Source organism: Schistocerca gregaria, chromosome 3 (assembly GCF_023897955.1).
Source record: "Schistocerca gregaria isolate iqSchGreg1 chromosome 3, iqSchGreg1.2, whole genome shotgun sequence".
Lineage (NCBI taxonomy): Eukaryota > Metazoa > Arthropoda > Insecta > Orthoptera > Acrididae > Schistocerca > Schistocerca gregaria.
This window is the reverse complement of record NC_064922.1, coordinates 462,857,981-462,879,964: the sequence shown is the minus strand read 5'-3', so window position 1 is coordinate 462,879,964 and position 21,984 is coordinate 462,857,981. Positions and strand designations below refer to the sequence as shown.

The 21,984-nt window shown below is 38.7% G+C and overlaps 1 protein-coding gene across 1 annotated transcript in view; it reads right to left on the bottom strand.

Moving 5' to 3' along the window:
• The window catches only part of LOC126353897 (PAN2-PAN3 deadenylation complex catalytic subunit PAN2), a 263,163-nt gene extending 243,368 nt beyond the window's left edge, over positions 1-19,795 (bottom strand). Inside the window, exons 1-2 of the mRNA XM_050003120.1 lie at positions 18,817-19,795; positions 18,242-18,459 (exon numbers count right to left, since the gene is read on the bottom strand). Coding sequence (XP_049859077.1) covers positions 18,242-18,459; positions 18,817-18,880 — 282 coding nt within the window. The 5' untranslated portion in view covers positions 18,881-19,795. The remainder of the gene's footprint in view (positions 1-18,241; positions 18,460-18,816) is intronic.
• Between the last annotated feature and the right edge of the window lie 2,189 nt (positions 19,796-21,984).

Here is a 21,984-nt window from a genome sequence, read left to right as displayed (position 1 = left end):
GCAGACAAACTTTCGAAATTACAGTAGTTACAATTGTCAACAACAGATGGCGCTGCGGTCTGGGAAACTATAGTACGATATTTTCTACATATCCACAATGCGTAGCAATAATATGGCTTAGTCTCTGAATGAAATTACCCGAAACCTTTGACAACATGTCTGGCGGAATGGCTTCACATGCAGAAGAGATGTACTGCTTCAGCTGTTCAATTGTTTCTGGATTCTGGCGGTACACCTGGTCTTTCAAGTGTCCCCTCAGAAAGAAGTCACAGGGGTTCATGTCTGGCGAATAGGGAGGCCAATCCACGACGCCTCCTGTATGTTTTGGATAGCCCAAAGCAATCACACGATCATCGAAATATTCATTCAGGAAATTAAAGACATCGACCGTGCGATGTGGCCGGGCACCATCTTGCATAAACCACGAGGTGTTCGCAGTGTCGTCTAAGGCAGTTTGTACCGCCACAAATTCACGAAGAATGTCCAGATAGCGTGATGCAGTAATCGTTTCGGATCTGAAAAATGGGCCAATGATTCCTTTGGAAGAAATGGTGGCCCAGACCAGTACTTTGAGGATGCAGGGACAATGGGACTGCAACATGGGGCTTTTCGGTTCCCCATATGCGCCAGTTCTGTTTATTGGCGAAGCTGTCCAGGTAAAAATAAGCTTTGTCAGTAAACCAAATGCTGCCCACATGCATATCGCCGTCATCAATCGTGTGCACTATATCGTTAGCAAATGTCTCTCGTGCAGCAATGGTAGCGGCGCTGAGGGGTTGCCGCGTTTGAATTTTGTATGGATAGAGGTGTATTTTGGACCGCAGCTCCAACACGGCGAATGGAAATCAGAGGCCGCTGTTGGATCACCTGCTGCACTAGCTGCACGTTGCCCTCTGTGGTTGCCGTACGCGGTCGCCCTACCTTTCCAGCACGTTCATCCGTCACGTTCCCAGTCCGTTGAAATTTTTCAAACAGATCCTTTATTGTATCGCTTTTCGGTCCTTTGGTTACATTAAACCTCCGTTGAAAACTTCGTCTTGTTGCAACAACACTGTGTTCTAGGCGGTGGAATTCCAACACCAGAAAAATCCTCTGTTCTAAGGAATAAACCATGTTGTCCACAGCACACTTGCACGTTGTGAATAGCAAACGCTTACAGCAGAAAGACGACGTACAGAATGGCGCACCCACAGACTGCGTTGTCTTCTATATCTTTCACATCACTTGCAGCGCCATCTGTTGTTGAAAATTGTAACTACTGTAATTTCGATAGTTTGTCCGCCTGAAAATGTACTGTTGTCCCAAGCATGTTGCAACAAACGGTGTATTTCTATCGCTGCTCGTTTAGTTTCTATTGCCGTTTCAAATATACCGGTCATTTTTGTGCAGCCTTGTTAAAAATTGTTGGCACAATTTTACTAAAGCACGATGTGGCATTGCATTTGGTCCATATACAATCCGAACCACTGAATTTTGCCCATAAGAACTACACTACCCCGTGTTCTGCAACTTTGAAGAACTTTCACACTTCCTGTGCCATTTCACTCACACACTGTCATCCGACCTGTTATCTGTACCACAGCAGGACTGTGTCTGCAGGAAACTGTTCATGTACACACTTCTGACGATGCACCACTGTCATTGCATTTGATCTTAGCATGGGACGACATGCAATCTCCTTTTCTGAAGTTCTTACCTATGTGGTCGATTCTGCTACTTTTTAAGGGAGTAGGGCAAGTTCCTTTTCTCTGTGAAAAAGGTATATTTTGTAATTAGTGTATTGTATAACTGTGAAACTGTTACATGTGACACTATGTTCCCTAAATGCTTTACTTGTCCCTTCAACATTCAAATACTAAGTAATCCATCACCGGTCACAAGAAAACTTCAATTCTGCAATGAATAACTATTGCAGGATTCTGAAAAAACCAAAAGCTTTAACAAAACTTTTCTGATACTTGTGAGGAATTTTTTACTATTCAACACATCAGTCACTGAATCCCACAGGGTCAAAACAGCACTGAAAAATGTGAATGATCATTGTTTCTGCATTCAGAGGACTAATGTCCATGGGATGAACATTATTTGAAGTCTGAATACTTGATCCACACTGGATTCTACACTTAATTCCAGCACTATTAAACTGCCTAACACTGATGTCTTTTATACAATGATACCATATTTGTAATAAACAAAACAGAACTACTGTGGAACAACATTTCCTCTCAACCATGCCACAGCAGAGTGCTTTAATCTTATTGAAGGGAAAATGGCTCACAAATTAAAGGTATGTTTCCAAGGGACAAAAATTTGATATTGGTGATGAAATCTCGAGACAATATTATCCAGCAACACTGGGCAACATTGCAGATATGTACTACAACATTACCCCGAAATTTTTACAGCAATGTGGTTGCAGACCAGAAGTGTTTACAAGAGGACCATAAAATAGACAAGGGTGGGTAAGTGGAAGTGAATACGGCTCTACTCATGCACACATGACCACTGTCTCCAGCTGCTTCGTCAAGAATCTCTTCGAATAAGATCCAAACAAACTACTACTCATGCCTCCTTGCCTCCTATCGGCAGCTGCTAGGCTAGTGGCAAGAAATGGTGGCAGCACTGACTGCAAGCTGTGGGGAGTAATAGGAAGGATAGAAGCCATAGGAATGAGGGAGTAAGAAGCGGTTTATGTACTCGTCCCCGCACAGCTAGAAACAATGCACGACATCTCAGTAAACAAACCACTTTACCTACTGAGACAAAAAACAAGATTTTTGCAGTGCTTTTTCCCAAATTCCCTGACACACTTGAAATCTGCCGATGCTTCCTGATTTCCAGAACTTGTGGCATTTCAACTGCTATTAAACCACATTAGGTCTTTCCCAGCCCTGAAGACCTTGTTTTGAACATATGTCTAAGGGATACAGAACAACGATTCTCAATTTTCTCCATTTGAGCTCCACATCTTCATTCCAAGCACTGAATATTTGATGTTGCTCTGCATATTCTGAAACATCTGTCTGAAGCACACTATCATTACTGCTCCTGATGCAGGTGGTCTATAAAAAATTATGATTATGATTTTTGAATCACTTTGATGTTTAACTTCACCCAGATAATTCACATTTGGAATTCATGATAAACACTTTAGTTATTATCAAATTATTTACTGCAATAAATATACCACCACCATTGGCAAACAAACTATCCTTAGGATAAATATTCCAACCTGAATCTAGGATTTAGTTACTATTCATTTCCAGTTTCAACCAGAACTCTTTCTCACACCATTTGGAAAATATAACCTTCAATAAGCAATACTAATCCTGGGACCTTACTATAACCTTCAATAAGCAATACTAATCCTGGGACCTTATCATAGAGGCTCTCTCACTTTACTATAATCATGTTAACCTTTTTTATTTCCAATCTGCAGGGACAAGTACTCTCTGAGAATAATGTAGCTGATGTAGCTTCCATTTTGGCAGGCAATTCATCTTTTACACAGTACACCCTTCAATGAACAGATTAAGTATTGATTGTGTATGAAAAACTTTCGGTCTATTTCATTGTAAGTAGAACAAAAGAGCTAATTATGGAATTGCTTTAATGATTGAGCCTGTATTAACATACAAAACAGCTGTTAGAAATGCTAACAGTTCTTGTTCATCCTAAGGATATATCTGATGTAAACGTTACACCACGTATTCTTCTGCGTTTCCTTGAATCTCATTTGATTTTGTTTCACGGAGTGGAAGCCAAACTGTGTCCACTACAGTCAAGGACAATTATAAAGATACGTTCGATGTTGTGTTACATGAACACAGACTGAGCAATAATGTGACAGAACAGCTTTACCACTGCATTAAACTTTGATACCACTGGCCACTCAGCTGGTCCAACTGACCTGCAATGATGTGAGCCATTTCAGTTCAGACATAAAATAGACAAGCAAAGAAACAATACAGCTTTGAAAGTCATTAATTTCTAAAGAGAATGAAATAATATTCAGCAAAACTCCAGCACTATTGTATGCTTCTTAAATGACCAGACGGAAAGCATAAAATGCTCTTGTTCTAACCTAACATAGTATTATATTAAGAAACAAGAGTGATGAAAATGTCGAACTTAAATGCATGGTAATTTTTCTGAGCAAGCTATGTGTGATGCAAAAGTGTACTGCAAGGATTTCACTGCACTGTTTAATACTGAATCCACTGAAGTATTAATTACACTCAGTCATCTGATATTACTTAGCTCCTTCCTTATCTGAATCCAAGAAATACATTTCAGTTCTGGAACTTAATCTGCTACGTTGATAACGAGTCTATCAACAAGGAACCTGTTAAGCTACCCAGGCACCACACTTCTATCTTATGACATGCAATTTTATATCCCACCAATGTTTGACAGTGTCGTGTGAAAAAGCTGTGTGCATTAGGTATTTCCCATATGTCTGGCAGCTTAACACTTATCTCTCAGGTCAGATCCCTTATCTTGGCTCCAGATCTATTCTGTGGGGTTCATACTGTAAAGGTACAGTGGCAAATGTAAAAATGTAGAATTTGTATGGTGTGCTCAATAATGTGAAAATGATTGTTTCTCATGTTTTCACATCACTTATCACTCTGGTTTGTGTGAGACTGCACATTTGGTATGAAACAATGGACATAGTCCAAAGAAAAAGTTTTTTTCCAATTTTGCCCTAAAAATTTAGTTGTTACATTTTCTTGATTTAAGCGAACTTTATCAATAACCTTTCACAAAATATTGAAATATTTGAAATGAAAATGGGAATTTCAGGAGCAAAACTTAATTAGAAACAAATGTCCATTATTCATAAAAAATGATTATGAATTTTACAACTGCAAGATGTAGGTACTTATAAAACACAAAAGGGGGAGGGGGAGGGAGGGGACTAAGACGAGACTTGAACCAGCGAACCATAAACTACACTCACTTATCAATGTACTACATTACTGATTCTGCTATATATCCAAAATACATCACTATCTGAACTGTATTGAATACAGTTGCTCGGAAAACTCCAATTTTTTTTCTTTAAATTTATGAAAAACATTAAGAACAACCTATTTCTTGCCACTGTTTAACCATGTTCCACATGTGTGTTTCACTATGGAACAGGAAGCAGCTCCAGCCATTTTCATAATGCGTATTAACAGCGCAACAACCAGAACACAAATGTACAGAGACTGTGACAGTACATTATTTTTAAAAGAAATGCTGCACAATTAAAGCACAATTAAGAAAAGCTCTGTTGGCTGTTAATACACTAAAATATATCAGAGTTTCATTTAACGTAACTTAATAATAATATATCTCATACGTAAGTAGGACCTACTTCCAAGAGCATACCAACACCAGAGCATGTGCTACAGCTTCTGACCAATCATCATCACATTTGTGTTTGTTTACCTCATATTTATTCTTATGATGAACCTAGTATAATCCTGTTCAGCTGTTTTTGTTACTGTTCTTATCATCATAGATGTATCCAACCTGAAGACTGGTTTGATAGAATTCTCCACTGTTACTCTTTCCCGCGCAAGCCTGTTCACCTCCGAGCATCTACTTCAACCTACACCCATCTGAAACAACTACAGCTCTCTACAATGTTTACCTCTCACACTTACTTCCATTACCAAACTGACTAGTACTTGATGATGATGATGATGATGATGATGATGATGATGATGATGATGATGATGAGTCCCATACTCCGTTTACCGAGCGTAGGGGAGCGACGCGGGAGACCCGCGCCGCCATACTAGGCAAGGTCCTAGTGGAGGTGGTTTGCCATTGCCTTCCTCCGACCGTAATGGGGATGATTGATGATGATGATGAAGACGACACAAACACCCAGTCATCACGAGGCAGGTGAAAAATCCCTGACCCCGCCGGGAATCGAACCCGGGACCCCGTGCTCGGGAAGCGAGAACGCTACCGCGAGACCACGAGCTGCGGACACCTCATGATATTTCCTACCAATGTAGTCAAGTAGTGCAGTAAATATTTTTTCTCCCCAATTCCATTCAGTATTACTCTCAGAGTCATTTCACTTCAAAGACGCCATAATCCAAGGGTTTGTAAATCTGAAACTTCATGGCAGATTAAAAATGTGTGCCAGACAGACTCAAACTAGTACCTTTGCCTTTCGAGGGCAAATCCCAAGTTCAAGTCTCAATCCGGTACACAGTTTTAGTCTGCCATGAAGTTTCATACAGCGGACACTTTGCTGCAGAGTGAAAATTTCATTTTAGTTTTTAACCCTCTAACTCAGATTTTCACAAAACTTTGCACATTTGCTTACACTTATAACACAAAAACTTCTGCAAAATCTTTCTGGTCTCAGACTACAACTTTATTTTATATCGACTTTTAAATGAAGTGATATTCTGATAACTGTGCTCTGCAAGAATGTTGCTGCAAAATGGTACTTAAAAATGCCCATAACTCCATTGTTTATGGAGGTTTTGATATGGATTTTTTTTTCTCTCTCAGAAGAGAAGTAAGGCATTTAGTTAATAGATATCCAGTTATTGATGTAGTAAAGTTACGAAGAATTTAAAAAAAAAAAAGTCAATTTTTGATTTCAGAAAATGCTTTATGCCCTATCATTCCACTTGTATAAAGTACATTTTACATGAATTACTGCTCACTTAATTGCAATGGAAAATATGAATTCAAGCACTGTTAGAAAATTTCTGTAAACACCATGTCATTTGACAACCTATTCCTTAGTAAAAATAGTACAAAAAATAGAAGAGCTGAGTGAAGACCGATGAGTTGTGATATTCTTGCGATCCAATATAAGCTTTCCACAAGATCAAGGAAGTGCTATATATGGGAATATCACAGATATTATTCAGGGTGTATACATGGATGAGAAAAAAAATTCCTGGATTTTCCCGTATTTCCCGGTTAAAAACACACTTTCTTCTGGATGAAAATACCCTTTTTTCCGTGTTAAGTAACAGTGTACTTTTCCTCAAAATTGTACAACTTATCAATCCTTTCAATAGTTGTGGTTTTATAAGCTGGCGTAGAATTTCCCGGTACTTTAGAAAACAAAACTTGGGGGGGAAAAACAAGTTTTGGAAAGATGTCTGATGTGCAGCAACATGTACATTGCATATTTTGTATTACGAAAGTATGAATTAGAACTCCACCTACACCGCATGTTACTTTCCAAAGGACTGAGATCGCGATTGCGATGCGCTTTTGTACGCCAGTCATAGCTCATGTCACGTGATCTCACCAGCCGATGACAGCGGATATTCTGAGCATAGGACACGTGATGTAGTCAGCCAATAGCAACATCACTGTTAAGTAGCGCGAACACACAAATAGGGAAAGGTAAACGGTTTAAATTAATATACGTAGTGTTGCTACAAGGAGAGAAAAGCTTTTCTGTATAATATTGGTCTCTAAGACTAATAAGCTGCAAGAGAAGCTATGTTTTCACACATAATGTTCATCTTTTTGCACATGTCCCACTTTAAGATACATCACACGAATGTGCCAGTAAAATTTTTAGCGCCATAAATGTCTGATCTTCTGGGCTCGAAAATATTCAAAATTGTCATCTTCAAAGATTTGATTTTTGAATGACAGTCAAACGCTCTGATTTAAGAAATTCATCGGACATTCGCACACAGAGTTCATCTTGCGTAAAAAAAATTTTACTTTGAAAGTAACGCTTTCCAAACAACCATTCTGAATATTTTCCCGCGACCTGTTACAAATAGATTAGTTTCAGCAGTTGCCACAATGCGCCACTCCTGAGCAGCTACGATGACGCAGGAAACATTAAAAGATCTTGCATTATGCCATAAAAGAAACAAGACATAAGAAGATACTCCAAGAGCATAGGAATTTTGTGAACTATACTAAAATTCATCATTCGGCTTAAAGTGCACATTCGTATGTCCAGATTCAGATGTAAATTTTCTTGGAGTACCAGTACTGTATTATCTCATGTTTGGTTCTTTATTAAGGCATAATGCCATACCTGCTAGAAGATGAAAACGTCAAACTGAAATGCAGTGAACAGTTGAAACTAGCCAATAGTGTGGAACTAAACACTTTGTTGCATATAAATTGACTGCCTCAGAAGAAAAGATTAATAAAAGTCAAATTTCCTTAACTAAGCGACAAAAATAATTTCATTGTTTTGCAAGGCGATTAACACTTGACTGTCAAAGGCGGAAACAAAATAAAATCTGAAACTAATTACATATTTGAGCCTTCCCTAATTATGTGAATGTATTTTAAATCACTTGATAGCTCCCGGCCACAGAAATCCGTTTTGTTTTCATTTGACTTGAGAGCAATAAACGAAGAGGAAATAGCAAAATCACTTAACGTAAACAAGGGTCACATGGAGACTACCACCTCCCCACTACAACTCAGACTGATCTGTGAATCAGGTCCGTATCTACGATATTTCTGAACCGGGCCAATATTAGATAGTGGCACTTCCCCCCCCCCCCCCCCCCCCCCCCCACTGTGTTTTGTTGTTGTATATGGTGCATTTCCTTTGCAACTTAAGTTTTATTTTCATTTTCTTTCTCACGTTCACTTTTTATTGCTGCAATATTATTCTGGAGTAACGAGAAACAGTAATATTCTTTGTCAGAGTATTGGTTCTTACCAGATAAATTACAAAAATTTAACTGAAAAGTAGAACAATGAAAAATTCCCGGAATTCTAAGAAATTTATGGGTTTTTCCGGGTTTTCTTCCGGATGAAAAAATTCCCAGGTTTTTCCCGGATCGTAGACACCCTGTTATTACTTAGAAGTTTTTGAAAGTCAAAACTTGTGATCCTATCAAAATACACAGGCGAACAGTTAAAAAAATTTCCGAGGTCATTTGCTTGTCTTTGTCTGGAACATTAAGGGTTAAAAGAATCTCTGTAAAACCAGGCTAAAAACTGTGCACAACATGTCGGAAGATGTGTGAACAGGAAACATCAGTGATAGAAATGAAAGTGATGCAGATGACCCAGAAGTGACATTTCACGAATCAGTACTAAAAATTCAAAGTATTGACTGTGCAACAAAGCTTTACATGATTTGGGGTGCTCTCCCTTAGGACTTCACACCATTCGAAATCACAGCAAAGCTTCTTAAGGCAAAAAGAAGCTAGAAAATGTTAAGCACGTTTCAGAAAGAAATGTGCGCTGGGCATTAGATTGAACCGGGTCAATACTAAAAAACACCGAATATTCAAAAATATATTTTCATCTTGTAGTGCATATCTTTCTGAAAAGTCTGAAAGATAAAACATGTGTTCGAGGAAATGTTAAGACATTATTTGGTCTTAAGTGTGCGAAAGTGCAGTGCCATGCCTCTTCATAAAGCATTCTTCCACCACACGTCACTGTATTTCGCTCTGTGGAATTGAAATGTGTATATTTTGTAATGGATGCCATCAAACTATATTCAGGACAGTGGAAATTTAAATTTCCTGTGATGCCTCTCCTGCTCCCGGTCGGCCAGTTTGACAGCCTGCCCCCCCCCCTCCCCCGCCCCCTTTATCTCATCATACATTTCATCAATTTCTTTATCTGCAGAGCTAGTTTGCATCTAAACTAGTACTACTGTAGTAGGCGTGGCTTCGTGTATCTTGGCCACAATAATGCGTTCACTATGCTGTTTGTAGTAGCTTACCTGCATTCCTATTTTTTTTTTTTTTTACTGATTATTAAACCTACTCCTGCATTACCCCTATTTGATTTGGTATTTATAGCCCTGTATTCACCTGATCAAAAGTCTTGTTTCTCCTGCCACCGAACTTCACTAATTCCCACTATATCTAACTTTAACCTATCCATTTCCATTTTTACATTTTCCAACTTACCTGCCCGATTAAGGGATCGGGCATTCCACACTCTGGTCTGTATAACGCCAGTTTTCTTTCTCCTGATAACAACATCCTCCTGAGTAGTCCCTGCCCAGAGATCCGAATGGGGAACTATTTTAGCTCCGGAATATTTTACCCAAGAGGACACTACATCATTTAATCACACAGTAAAGCTGCATGCCCTCGGGACAAATTACGGCTGCAGTTTCCCCTTGCTTTCAGCCGTTTGCAGTACCACAACAGCAAGGTCGTATTGGTTATTGTTACAAGGCCAGATCAGTCAATCATCCAGACTGTTGCCCCTGCAACTACTGAAAAGGCTGCTGCCCCTCTTCAAGAACCACGCATTTGTCTGGCCTCTCAAAAGATATCACTCCGAAGTGGTTGCACCTATGGTACGGCTATCTGTGTCGTTGAGGCACACAAGCCTCCCCACCAATGGCAAGGTCCAAGGTTCATGGGGGGTGCTACTGCTGTTGAGTAGTTTGGTGTACATATGTATAAAATTCTAGTATTGTATTTGGGGAGTTTTTGGCAATGATGCAAATAGTATCCATGTTAACTTTATTCACATAAAACAATCATCAGAAACAATGCTAATGGCCTTCATTTACAATGTATTGCACAGAAGTTTGAAGGAAGAGGTTTAACATCTCATTATTAACAACAACTGATCAAGTCCATGCACAGACTCTGAATGGGAAAGAAATCGATCCGTATACTTTACTAAAAAACACTCTCGACATTCACTCAACACAGTTTAGAGCTGTGTTTCCCCACTTATGTTCCAAAGAATACTAGTGCCCACAGGAAAAGAGTAGGTGCTCCCTAAAAAGCTTGGTAACAACACTTCCCACCCTTCCACACTTTTACAATTCTTTATGTTTGTTTAATTTCTGTGTTATTAGTTACGAATTAAGATAGAGATAATCACTAAATAAAACAAGTATGTCTCTTTTCTTAAGATTTATTTAACCATCAAAAGAAGCAACGTGTCCTATCAAACTATCAGAATTCTGAAAGTGCTCAAATTTGGAGAACTAGTGGAAAATCTGCATTTGGTGACCACAGAGAGATTTGTATTGCTGTCTTTTCGAATTTAAACCCAGTGTTCTACAAAAATAGGTTCTCCAAAACCATTTTGACAGCTTTTGCACTAATGGCTGGGGCCACTTGAAGCGTCCAGTTTCACCCATCTGCTTTGATATGTGACGTAATGGTGTCGTGGCATGTGATGTCACTATGGCGCATTGTTTTTACATTGGTTCGTGTTTGAGTCCTTGTTATCACTGTGGTAATGTGGGTTTCTTTGAATCTGTGTGGCCTGTGCTGTAACGTGGATTTGAAAGTGCTTGTTTGTTTTCATTGAGTTATTACTTTTTTATTATTGTGTGTTTGAAATTTCTGTTAGGTCTGATTGTGGGTGTGCACGCACGCGCGCGGGCGGGGCGGGGCGGGGCGGGGGGGGCGGCTTTGGTTTCAGTAGTGTTTTCAGAGATCTGTAAATGTGTGTGGTTTGTCAGTACATATCAATGGTTGCATTTGAGCTATATAGGGCACAGCAAATGTCAAACTCCACTTTTCGGAGTTGCAGGTGTTGGGTTTTTTTTTTTGACAGCTTCATTCGAGTTAATACGTCGAGTGAAGTGTGTACTCCCGTCGGTTTTGTGGCCATAGTGTTAAGCAGTAAGTTGAGATTTTTTATTTTCAATATTTGTTTTGGGATGGTGGAATGTTTTGTTATATATTCACTTTGTCCCTGCCCACAGTTGTTGCCTTAGTTTCATTTGGAGTCAGGTTTTTGTTAGTTTGCTTTGTTGGCACGAGTACTTAGTGACACCATTTTCTATACACTGAAAGTAGGCCACCGTATTGATGATACCATGGGTCAAAGCAGAAAGGTGGAGTCTGATGCTTCCCTAATGCCAAAAATCAAATCCTATTTGGTACTGTATTGTAATTTCTATGAAGTTCCCTGTATGCTACATTTCGTAACAACATTGCAACAAGTCATACAGTTCTGATGCTGCAGAAGCTACACACATCATGTATGGAGTTAATAACATGTATACTATATGTTAAAGATCTCTACACCTGCCTAAAATTATGTACACTCACTGACAGTGTACACTAGCCTCTTTCAAATAAACAATCACATCAACAGCCACAACATGAAATTGAGAACCGTTTAAGTATTATTTTCTTACGGTAAGCTGAGTAACTATTACTCCACTGCTTGATAAAAGTCTAAGAAATTGGTGACAAGACAGAAAAAAACATTGAAACCTTAGAATCTATGGCAGTTATTCACATTTCATCACACCTTTCTTATAAGCAAACTTAACTTTCCGAGATACATAGCGTATCTAAGAAAAAAAATGTCACAGTATTATCCAACATGAGATACCAAATTAAAAATAAGATGCATCTAGAAATGATCCCACGAATTAGGTAAATCTGATGTTTATACTGTAATTTTTAGGCAGCTTTTTCCTGTTCTCAGTGGATTGTTCCGAGTACCAATTAGGGTTGCAAAGACAAAATTTATACGGCAAAAACACTACACTGTGGTATTTATCTATAAAAAAAGATGATGTAACTTACCAAACTAAAGTGTTGGCATGTTGATAGACACACAAACACAAAATTCAAGCTTTCGCAACCAACAGTTGCTTCGACAGGAAAGAGAGGAGGAGCTCTTTTGTAACGAAGCAACCATTGGTTGCGAAAGCTTGAAGAGAGTGTGTGTGTGTGTGTGTGTGTGTGTGTGTGTGTGTGTGTGTGTGTGTCTCAACATGCCAATGCTTTCGTTTGGTAAGTTACATCATCTTTGTTTATAGATATATTTTTCCCACGTGGAATGTTTCCCTCTATTATATTCATAACACTGTGGTATTTATTAGACAATTATGAAATAGTAAGAGAACCTTTAAAACAGATTAGATTAATACTTGTTTCATAGATCATGAATACGACACTTCATAATGATGTGGAACGTGTCAGGTTAATGAAAGATGTCTGTACAAGATATTACATTACACAAAATATTGCACGACACTAATGCTTAAGTTAGTTTTTTTTTCCCTCCCTTAGTTTATATCTAAAAATTCAGCCAATGAGTAGAAGGAGTTGTCATCTAGAAATTGTTTTAATTTATTTTTAAATGTTGGTTGACTGTCTGTCAGGCTTTTGATGCTGTTTGGTAGGTAACCAAAGACTTTTGTGGCAGCGTAATTTACTCCCTTCTGTGCCAAAGTCAGATTTAACCCTGCATAGTGAAGATCATCCTTTCTCCTAGTGTTATAGCTATGCACACTACTATTACTTTTGAACTGGGCTGGATTATTAACAACAAATTTCGTAAGTGAATATATATACTGTGAGGATCCCTAGATCCTTAAATAGATGTCTGCAAGATGACCGTGGGTGGGCTCCAGCAATTATTCTGATTACATGTTTTTGTGCAATGAATACTTTTCTACTCAACGATGAATTACCCCAGAATATGATGCCATACGAAAGCAGTGAATGAAAGTAGGCATAGTAAGCTAATTTACTGAGATTCTTATCACCAAAATTTGCAATAACCCTAATAGCATACGTAGCTGAACTCAGACGTTTCAGCAGACCATCAATGTGTTGCTTCCAGTTTAACCTCTCATCAATGGACACACCTAAAAATTTTGAAAATTCTACCTTAGCTACAGACTTCTGTTCAAAGTCTGAATTTATTACTGGAGTTGTGCCATTTACTGTACGGAACTGCATATACTGTGTTTTATCAAAATTTAAATAGAGTCCGTTTGCTGAGAACCACTTAATAATTTTGTGAAAAACATCATTTACAATTACATCACTTAGTTCTTGGTTTTTGGATGTTATTACTATACTTGTATGGAATGGTAAGTCATTAATGTATATCAAGAACAGTAAAGGACCTAAGACCGAACCCTATGGGACTACGTGCTTGATAGCAGAAGCTCATCAATTTTATTCTTCAATCCCTCAATATTTTGATGAAATATACTAACATTTATCATTTTACTTTTGTGAGTATCTTTAACTTGTTAACATCTAGTACTTGCCTGGCTGAGTTTCCCACTGCACACTGATCTTACACTAAAAAAGAGTTACCACCATGAGAGGTAGTTCCTCCCCCCTTTAAATTTCCTGCTATCAGCCCAGCCAGTTTACCCTTCCCCTTCTTGTTGAGGTGTAGGCCATGTCTAGTATAGTCCCACCTACAGAGTGAATCAACAGGAACCACACCAATGTGTGACCCCGCATTAGATCCAAGTAGCCGTTCCAACTCCAAATTAACTCTCCTGACATAAGAGCTCAAATGAGGCCGGTCGTGGCGCTCCAGAACCGACACAAATCCAACACTGGTATGACTCGATGCCGATGCAATATTTGCAAGGTCACACTATGCTGTACCCCGGATCTGTCAATACTGTTGCCCGGCCCACCCACAATAACCACGGTATCTTCCTTAGTAAAGCCTCTACATATTGAACCTGCCCCAGTCCAGCACTAGGTTTGAAAAAACTTGTGACCTGGTATTCTGACCCTAATTCATCCTGCAGAAGTTAGCCCACACCCCTAGCATGCGAACTGCCTAGCAACAAGACTTACTTTCTCTTTGCACACTTCCCTACCTTCTTATTCAATTTGCTGCTGAAAGCTTGTTGAGCCCTGTCTACATCTACTTCTGTGAGAGGCTCATCAGTTTCCGACTGAGGCAACAGGTCAAACCCATTTTGTACATTAATAACAAAGCTGTCAGAAGCATTTCTTGGCCTGTTCCTTATGCCTGTTGCCACTTCCCACCCCTGTTTACCCTTCTCCCCCCTTAACCTGCACAGTTCTCGTCTAGCCTCATCTAACTCAGCCTGAAGGGCAGCAATTTTCCCCTCCTGTTCCACAATCTTTCTATCTCTACTGCATAGCCTACAGAACCACTGATGAGTCATTTTCCCAATTCCCACACCACTACAATCTCCCCAATGAAAAAAGTTACTACATCCATCACACCAGACCCCGGAGCTAACGATTCTACGGCACGTCAGGCACTTTACACATGGTACAAATCGATTTTAGTGGCAAATACAATTAAGTTACCGGAAAACAATGAAAATACGTGTGCAAAAAATTAGGCCTACTCGCGACAATGTAAGCAATGGTTCAGAAGTTTCTTACTGGAAATTACTTAAGAGATGACGATACTCTACAGATATAAAGGGACAGCAAACATATTTGGCACACTAAACTATCAGTAAATGCACTTAAAATTGAGGTATGAAGTTTAATCTGAAAGCTCAAAAGTTCGACCTGGCCGCGATATGTAAACAAAACGAACTTTGCTTGATTACTGTGAAAATACGCGAGTAAGACAAAAACTTAATGGTACGCTTGAAGAGCACTATAATTAACGTAATAAATTAGTTTAAAGTGTTAGAAACAGTTTATTACTACTAAAATTACTTATCTTGTACGGGAGCTGTGACTCAAACGTCTGTATAGCAGGCGCAGGGTTACCAACATTGAGTTTATTGTATTTCAGAAACATACTTTAATATTTATAAATTTTGAGCAGTTCTTTGCACTAATTTTTGACTTTACTTACGAAATGCTTCAATGGTTTTAACATGTAAAGCATCAATTCACTGTCTTAATCAGCTAAAAAACTGGAAGTATTTTCTGACAACTTCCAATTGTTCTTTCAACAGCCAATAATATCTACCTTATCTTTACAACTTACAACACCTAATTTCATTTCAACTTCCATCGGATCTACTTCTGTTTTGGATGATCTTGGCAAAAACATTGTCTCATGGAGACTGCAAATACATTCTGTATCACATGTCATACCAAAGAACTCCATTTCATTATTGATCAAATCATAAAAGTTGTAAATTATGAGTGGATCATTTGTTACACATCTTCTAGCTTGCTGTCAAGACTGGTTTCTTTACTGTCAATTCATGGTGTTCCTTAAAAATTTGGAACTGATGTTATTGGTAAAACATGTATGAATGTTGTGCTCAGACACATTTCTACAGCATCTCTCACTCCTCAATAATCCAGATCTCCATTTAGCCATACATATGTCTGTTAATAACCCCAAATTTCTCTCCAAAAATTATACCAGGCTACCCTACTACATACAGCAGTTTATTATGTTTGTAGTTTTCTACAACCTGACATGATGGTTTTCAAAAAAATTGAATCTCTGGTTGTACCAAAAACATACAATAGAATTTAAAACACTGCCTCTGGGACATTATTCAAATCTGGGATAAATCTGAGTGTCCGATACGACCTGTCGGCGTTGGCCAATGACGTCATATGTAAGGCAAAGATGCTGCAATTGGCGATCTGCGAATGGAACGGATTATACTTGTGAACAAATGAATGTAGTATGCCATAAAATAATACATTTAACGCGACTATTATTTACACGTGAATTTCATTTAAATGAGTTGAAGATGACTGAAATAAATAAGAACACAAGAGCAATTACGAGTGCATACATTATGTAATATAACAACGTTATGTAGAACCTGTTGCCAGCAATGTGGAAGGCCTAGTATACAGTTAACAGAGCCTGTTCTATTATATTTTCCACACAGACACAAAAACGGTCTAAATAATGAATCATCTAATAGTTTGAATTGGTAACTAGAAGCAATCTATGTAGGAGGTCATTTCTAGTTACCAATTCCAATATTACTCTTTGTTGCGCAAAAATCTTATATCAGAAACAGGCGCAAAAAATGTTCTTGTGGGTGAACTGCTGAATATGACTAAACTTTCAAAAAAACTTTACACACATTACTGCACACGAAAAGAGATAAAAATGCAAAAAAAGACCAAACCTTGTAACCGAAAACTAAACTACACGAAAGTCACACCAGCTGCAGTAGCTCCAAATAACACACAGTAAAATCGATAATCCAGGAGTAACAGTAAAAATAATACAAGTGTAGGGAAAACATCAAAAAGGGAAACATAATAGTGGCTGCCTATAGAGAAACTTGCCACATATGAACTTCCAAAGGAGTCAAAGATCACGGCTGACAAGAACGAAATAAGGACATAACAAGAAATAATTACATTAGGAAGTAAAACTCTAACGAAAGAAACAAAATCCAGAATAACTAATGAAAAAATAATGTTGGTGTTGCTGTGGTCTCAGTCCTGAGACTGGTTTGATGCAGCTCTCCATGCTACTCTATCCTGTACAAGCTGCTTCAGCCCCCAGTAAGTACTGCAGACTACATACATCCTTCTGAAGAAATAATAAACACAAACTCCAGGCACGAATGAGGTACCACTCAAATCAGTTCTTCCTGCCCTCAATCAGATGCAAAATTAAAAAATAATGAAAATGAAACCATTAGTCAAACACACAAACCCTCCGGCAAAGACACAACAATACCCCTCGGCCCACTATTGTAACCAGAAAATACTAAAACGACAAAAAACCTCTCTCCAGAGAAACCAAAAAAAGCAGCACACTCACAATATAGTAACATAAAAAAATGCACCGCAAAACAAAAAAAAAGTACCAGACCCACCAACACTTAACTAACAAAACAAGGCCTGTACATTTTGCCGACTACTTACATAAATGCAAGAAATAAACAATAACCTTTAGGAATACTCTTCCTCCAACAGTATTAATCTAAATGGCCTTTCATCACTGATATCTTTCTCTTTCCCTGCAGTGACGCCCAATGACTGAAAAAATTTTAGTTGATTTACGGTCACTCATTTTCTGAAGCAGAATTTTTGCAGTAAAACCAACTGATTCATTCATAGCGAACAGTGTGAGAAATCAAGACCTTATAAATCATGACTACTTTCATTAACAAAAGATGCCAAAAACAAATTATGAGATGAAAACAAAACAATCTACATCAAATTTTTAATACACGAGTGTAACGAGCAAATCCAGAGAAATCCTCTAACGTTCATTGACAGCAATCTATGGCACAAACAAAATAACATCATACATTACGCCATTAATCAAAGTCTACGAGTGGTATCGGACACTAGAATTGACCCCCAAACTTGCATAAAATTTTGCCAAACAGCAGCTGAATGTATCACAGAAACAGTGCTTTTCTTTACGGGTGAACAAAGGGCTAACAAATCATTACAGAGCTTTGCAATTACTCAAGATTCTGTACAAATTTTGTCGATCATACCGCAACCCTAGAATTTGTGGGCTACAGTGCGTGTGTCTACTCCTAGATATAACAACATTGTTACACAAACTTACATTACACATACTAATGCATAGGAGGTCATGAATGGCCAGGAATTATCTATCTTCAATTACTTACGCCCTGATTTCCCATCCATAGTAGTTCTTCCTGGTGATCAAAGGCAATAGCTGACACTCCAAAGCGGTCACCCCCATCGGCCAAGATAGAATGAGTTTCATGGAATTCTGCATTTGCGTAGACGTTATATTGATCGTCAGCTGGAACATACTGTGGCGCAGGAATGTCGTAGCCCTCTGCTTGGACTACTGGGTACTGGACGTTGCCCTCCGAATACACTGTAAAACAAGACAACAGAAACCAATAACGAAAAACAGTTCCTTGCATTTTCTACATACGAAATCATTTTACGAGAAACACGTTCAGTACCAGAACTGCATAGTTTTATACACCCTAGGTACGAACTACTACACTTCAAATGCGAACACAAATACCACCTTCACATGCAAATTAATACCAGTTTCAAAGCTCTTCCATTTCTGCCGGGCATCGTGCTATTCAATTAATCGGTAAAGGACTTACAACTTGCCCGTAACAATTCTCTGTCTGCCTAAAACATTATTTCCCGGTGTCCACCCGACATTCACACTTCAAATCTGTATTCCTCTTTCAAGGACAAAGATGTTTACACTCACATAATATCTCGTCTGACGCCGATGCTACGTTGGGGTCGAAATGTGCAATTCCTGGAAACTCCATGGCATTATCTCTCTTGATTTTGAGAGATTCAACAGCTTTGTTATCATCACTGTTCCAAATAGTTGCAAACAGAGTTAAGAACGCATTTATAACACCAAGCCACAAACGTCAATAACCTTAAACCATGTTGCTCAGAAACAGTGCTGCCAATAGAAGTACTCTACAGCTACCGTCCTGCTGCACTGCTAAGATTATAGGGGATTTTTTTGTCTTTTCATTTTTAGCAGGGAACCATCCCACAAACAAAACAATAAGCAGAAACAGAATTCGTGTAAGTAATTTAATTTGATACTGTAGAATTCAAAAAGCGAATAAAAATCTCAAACCATGGAGGTTCTTACACATATCGAAGCTAGAAACAGAAGCACACAGAACAAGTGTTCGTTTGAAAACTATTTCCAGATCTCGCTGGAAATTACCTTTTCGACCAGGTGTCCGTATCCAAGAACTACAAAACTATCATCGAAAAATTAGCCCCGAAATACAGGACAGTGAAAGAAGACGCCCATAGGGTGTTCCCTCAAACAAGTCGATGGTAAAAAGCAGTACCGTATCTAGACACGATAAGTGAACACGTGCTTACATTTTCTAATAACGTTGTTGGCATTATCAACCATACTGTCAAGTAGGCGAATATACAGCAAATCTCATGAAACTATAGATGAATTTGAGCAACAAGCAGATCTATCAGCGTTCCACAATCGCCAAACCACCTATATATAGTCTCCCTACACAGTTGCATTAGTGTTACCATGAAATGTTAGTAATATATGACAGTGAAATTTGGAAAAAAACACATTATATAATTGTTTCGGAACAATAAAAGTAACTTTTTCGAGATTATTTCCACTGAGCTTACGTACCGTATTTGGCTTGCCAAGATTCTTATACTGTTAATTACTTCGAATTTATTTCCAACTCGGTAACAAAAACATTTATTACATATTTTGCATAAAAAACAAAATCACATCGCCCCTAACCCGGAAAATGCAACTAGGCCTACAGAAATTATTCGAATACTAATTCGTGCACTTTTGCGTTGCCTAAAAAGGCACATTTTATCACTGATCTGGGTCGCGTCTCTTCAAAATAGCCACGCAAACAGTCCTGTAACATATGGCAGTAAGCGACAATCATTGTTCCGCCTTTTCTCCTACTGACAACTCCGCTGAAGACCCACGACTTCCAAAACACATTCTACATACCTAGATCTACGGACAAGCCTCCGGCGAGTACTTCAATGCGTATTGCAGACATATATCGTATATAAAATACTAAAAATGTACGGGAGTCCGCTACGTACCCTTTACCAAATCTTTTGCCTGCCACATAGTGTTTTTTCGTCCACTTTCGGCAACCCCTATTTTGATTGCTTTGTCTCCAGAGTGACACAGTTCATCCATATCTCACCTATTGTAGACAATATCAACACAAATATCCATCCTAGGTCGTTTTAGACTAGTCAACTAATGCAAATGTATTACACATATCTTCATACGTAGAAGATAATTCGTGATAGCCTACTATGCATCCTTCCACATGAGACTCCTACTATTGCAGCAATACCAAGAAACCGACTGTGAAGCTTCTCTCACGATAATTGTTTTGGTTTTCAAAATCACATGTTCAGGAAAAATAATCTGACGGCAGGAAAATGCTAGAGACATTTCACCAAGGAACAACGTTTAAAGCCATTTCTCCATTAATAGCAGTCTTCAGTACTGATGCAGTCTACCCAAGAGCTGTAACGCGTGATATCCACGCTATAGTTTATTCTTCGTAATTAAAAATGTTTTCAACACTGAATGAAAATTGACGTAATACGTACCTCCAATCACAATCAACAAAGAACTATCTATTGCGTTTGTTTGAAAGTATGAACAATATTGTTGTAAGAAACATGACTACCAATAGTCATTCAGCGAAACGAATTTCCCACTTTTCGCTGATGTCAAGTGTTTTAACTTTGTTCAGCTTGGATATAAATAGCGTACCTATGTCTACATTTACGTGTATACTCTGCAAGCCACTGCGAAGTTTATGGTAGAGGAAATGACTGTTTAAAGGTCTCTGTGCATTCTGTAATTAACTTAATCTTCCCCGCACTATCCCTATAGCAGCGATATGTTGGATGTTGTACTACGTAATTCTTAAGCAATATCCTTTGTAGACTGATTGAGTTTCCCTTGTGTTCTACCGATAAACCTAACTCTGTCACTTGATTTACCCACAACTGGGCCTATGTTATCTTTCCACTTCATATCCCTACAAGCTTTAGCACCATAGCAGCCAGGTATTTGTATGTGTTTATCAATCCCAATTGCGATTCGTTGATACTGTACTCATATGATATTGAATTGGTAAATTTCACAGTTTTACCAGTCTAACATAACCGTCGCAATACTTCGCCTCGATTTTGTTGCCTACCCCCCAAGCAGCGCACCATGCGGCCAGTAAGTTAAACTATTGACTTCAGCTCTATCGTGAAAGCGAAAGCGAATAGTAGTTGTTTACTTTGGCTTGTACAACGGTGTTTACAAATTGGAGCGTAGCGTAGCGCAATAAATTGCAGCTACAACAACAACAACAACAACAACAACAAGATACCACATGTCTTTTTCTAGGTTTTCTAAGGACCCTGAGAGGTATATACCATCTGTATCTGTATCTTCAGGATTTGCTTGCAAATTGAATGTACACTACTGGCCATTAAAATTGCTACACCAAGAAGAAATGCAGATGATAAATAGGTATTCATTGGACAAATATATTATACTACAACTGAAATGTGATTACATTTTCACGCAATTTGGGTGCATAGATCCTGAGAAATCAGTACCCAGAACAACCACACCAGTGAGTAATAACGGCCTTGATACGCCTGGGCATTGAATCGAACAGAGCCTTGATGGCGTGTACAGGTACAGCGCCCCAAGCAGCTTCAACACGATACCACAGTTCATCAAGAGTAGTGACTGGCGTATTGTGACGAGCCAGTTGCTTGGCCACCATTGACCAGACGTTTTCAGTTGGTGAGAGATCTGGAGAATGTGCTGGCCAGGGCAGCAGTCGAACATTTTCTGTATCCATAAAGGCCCATACAG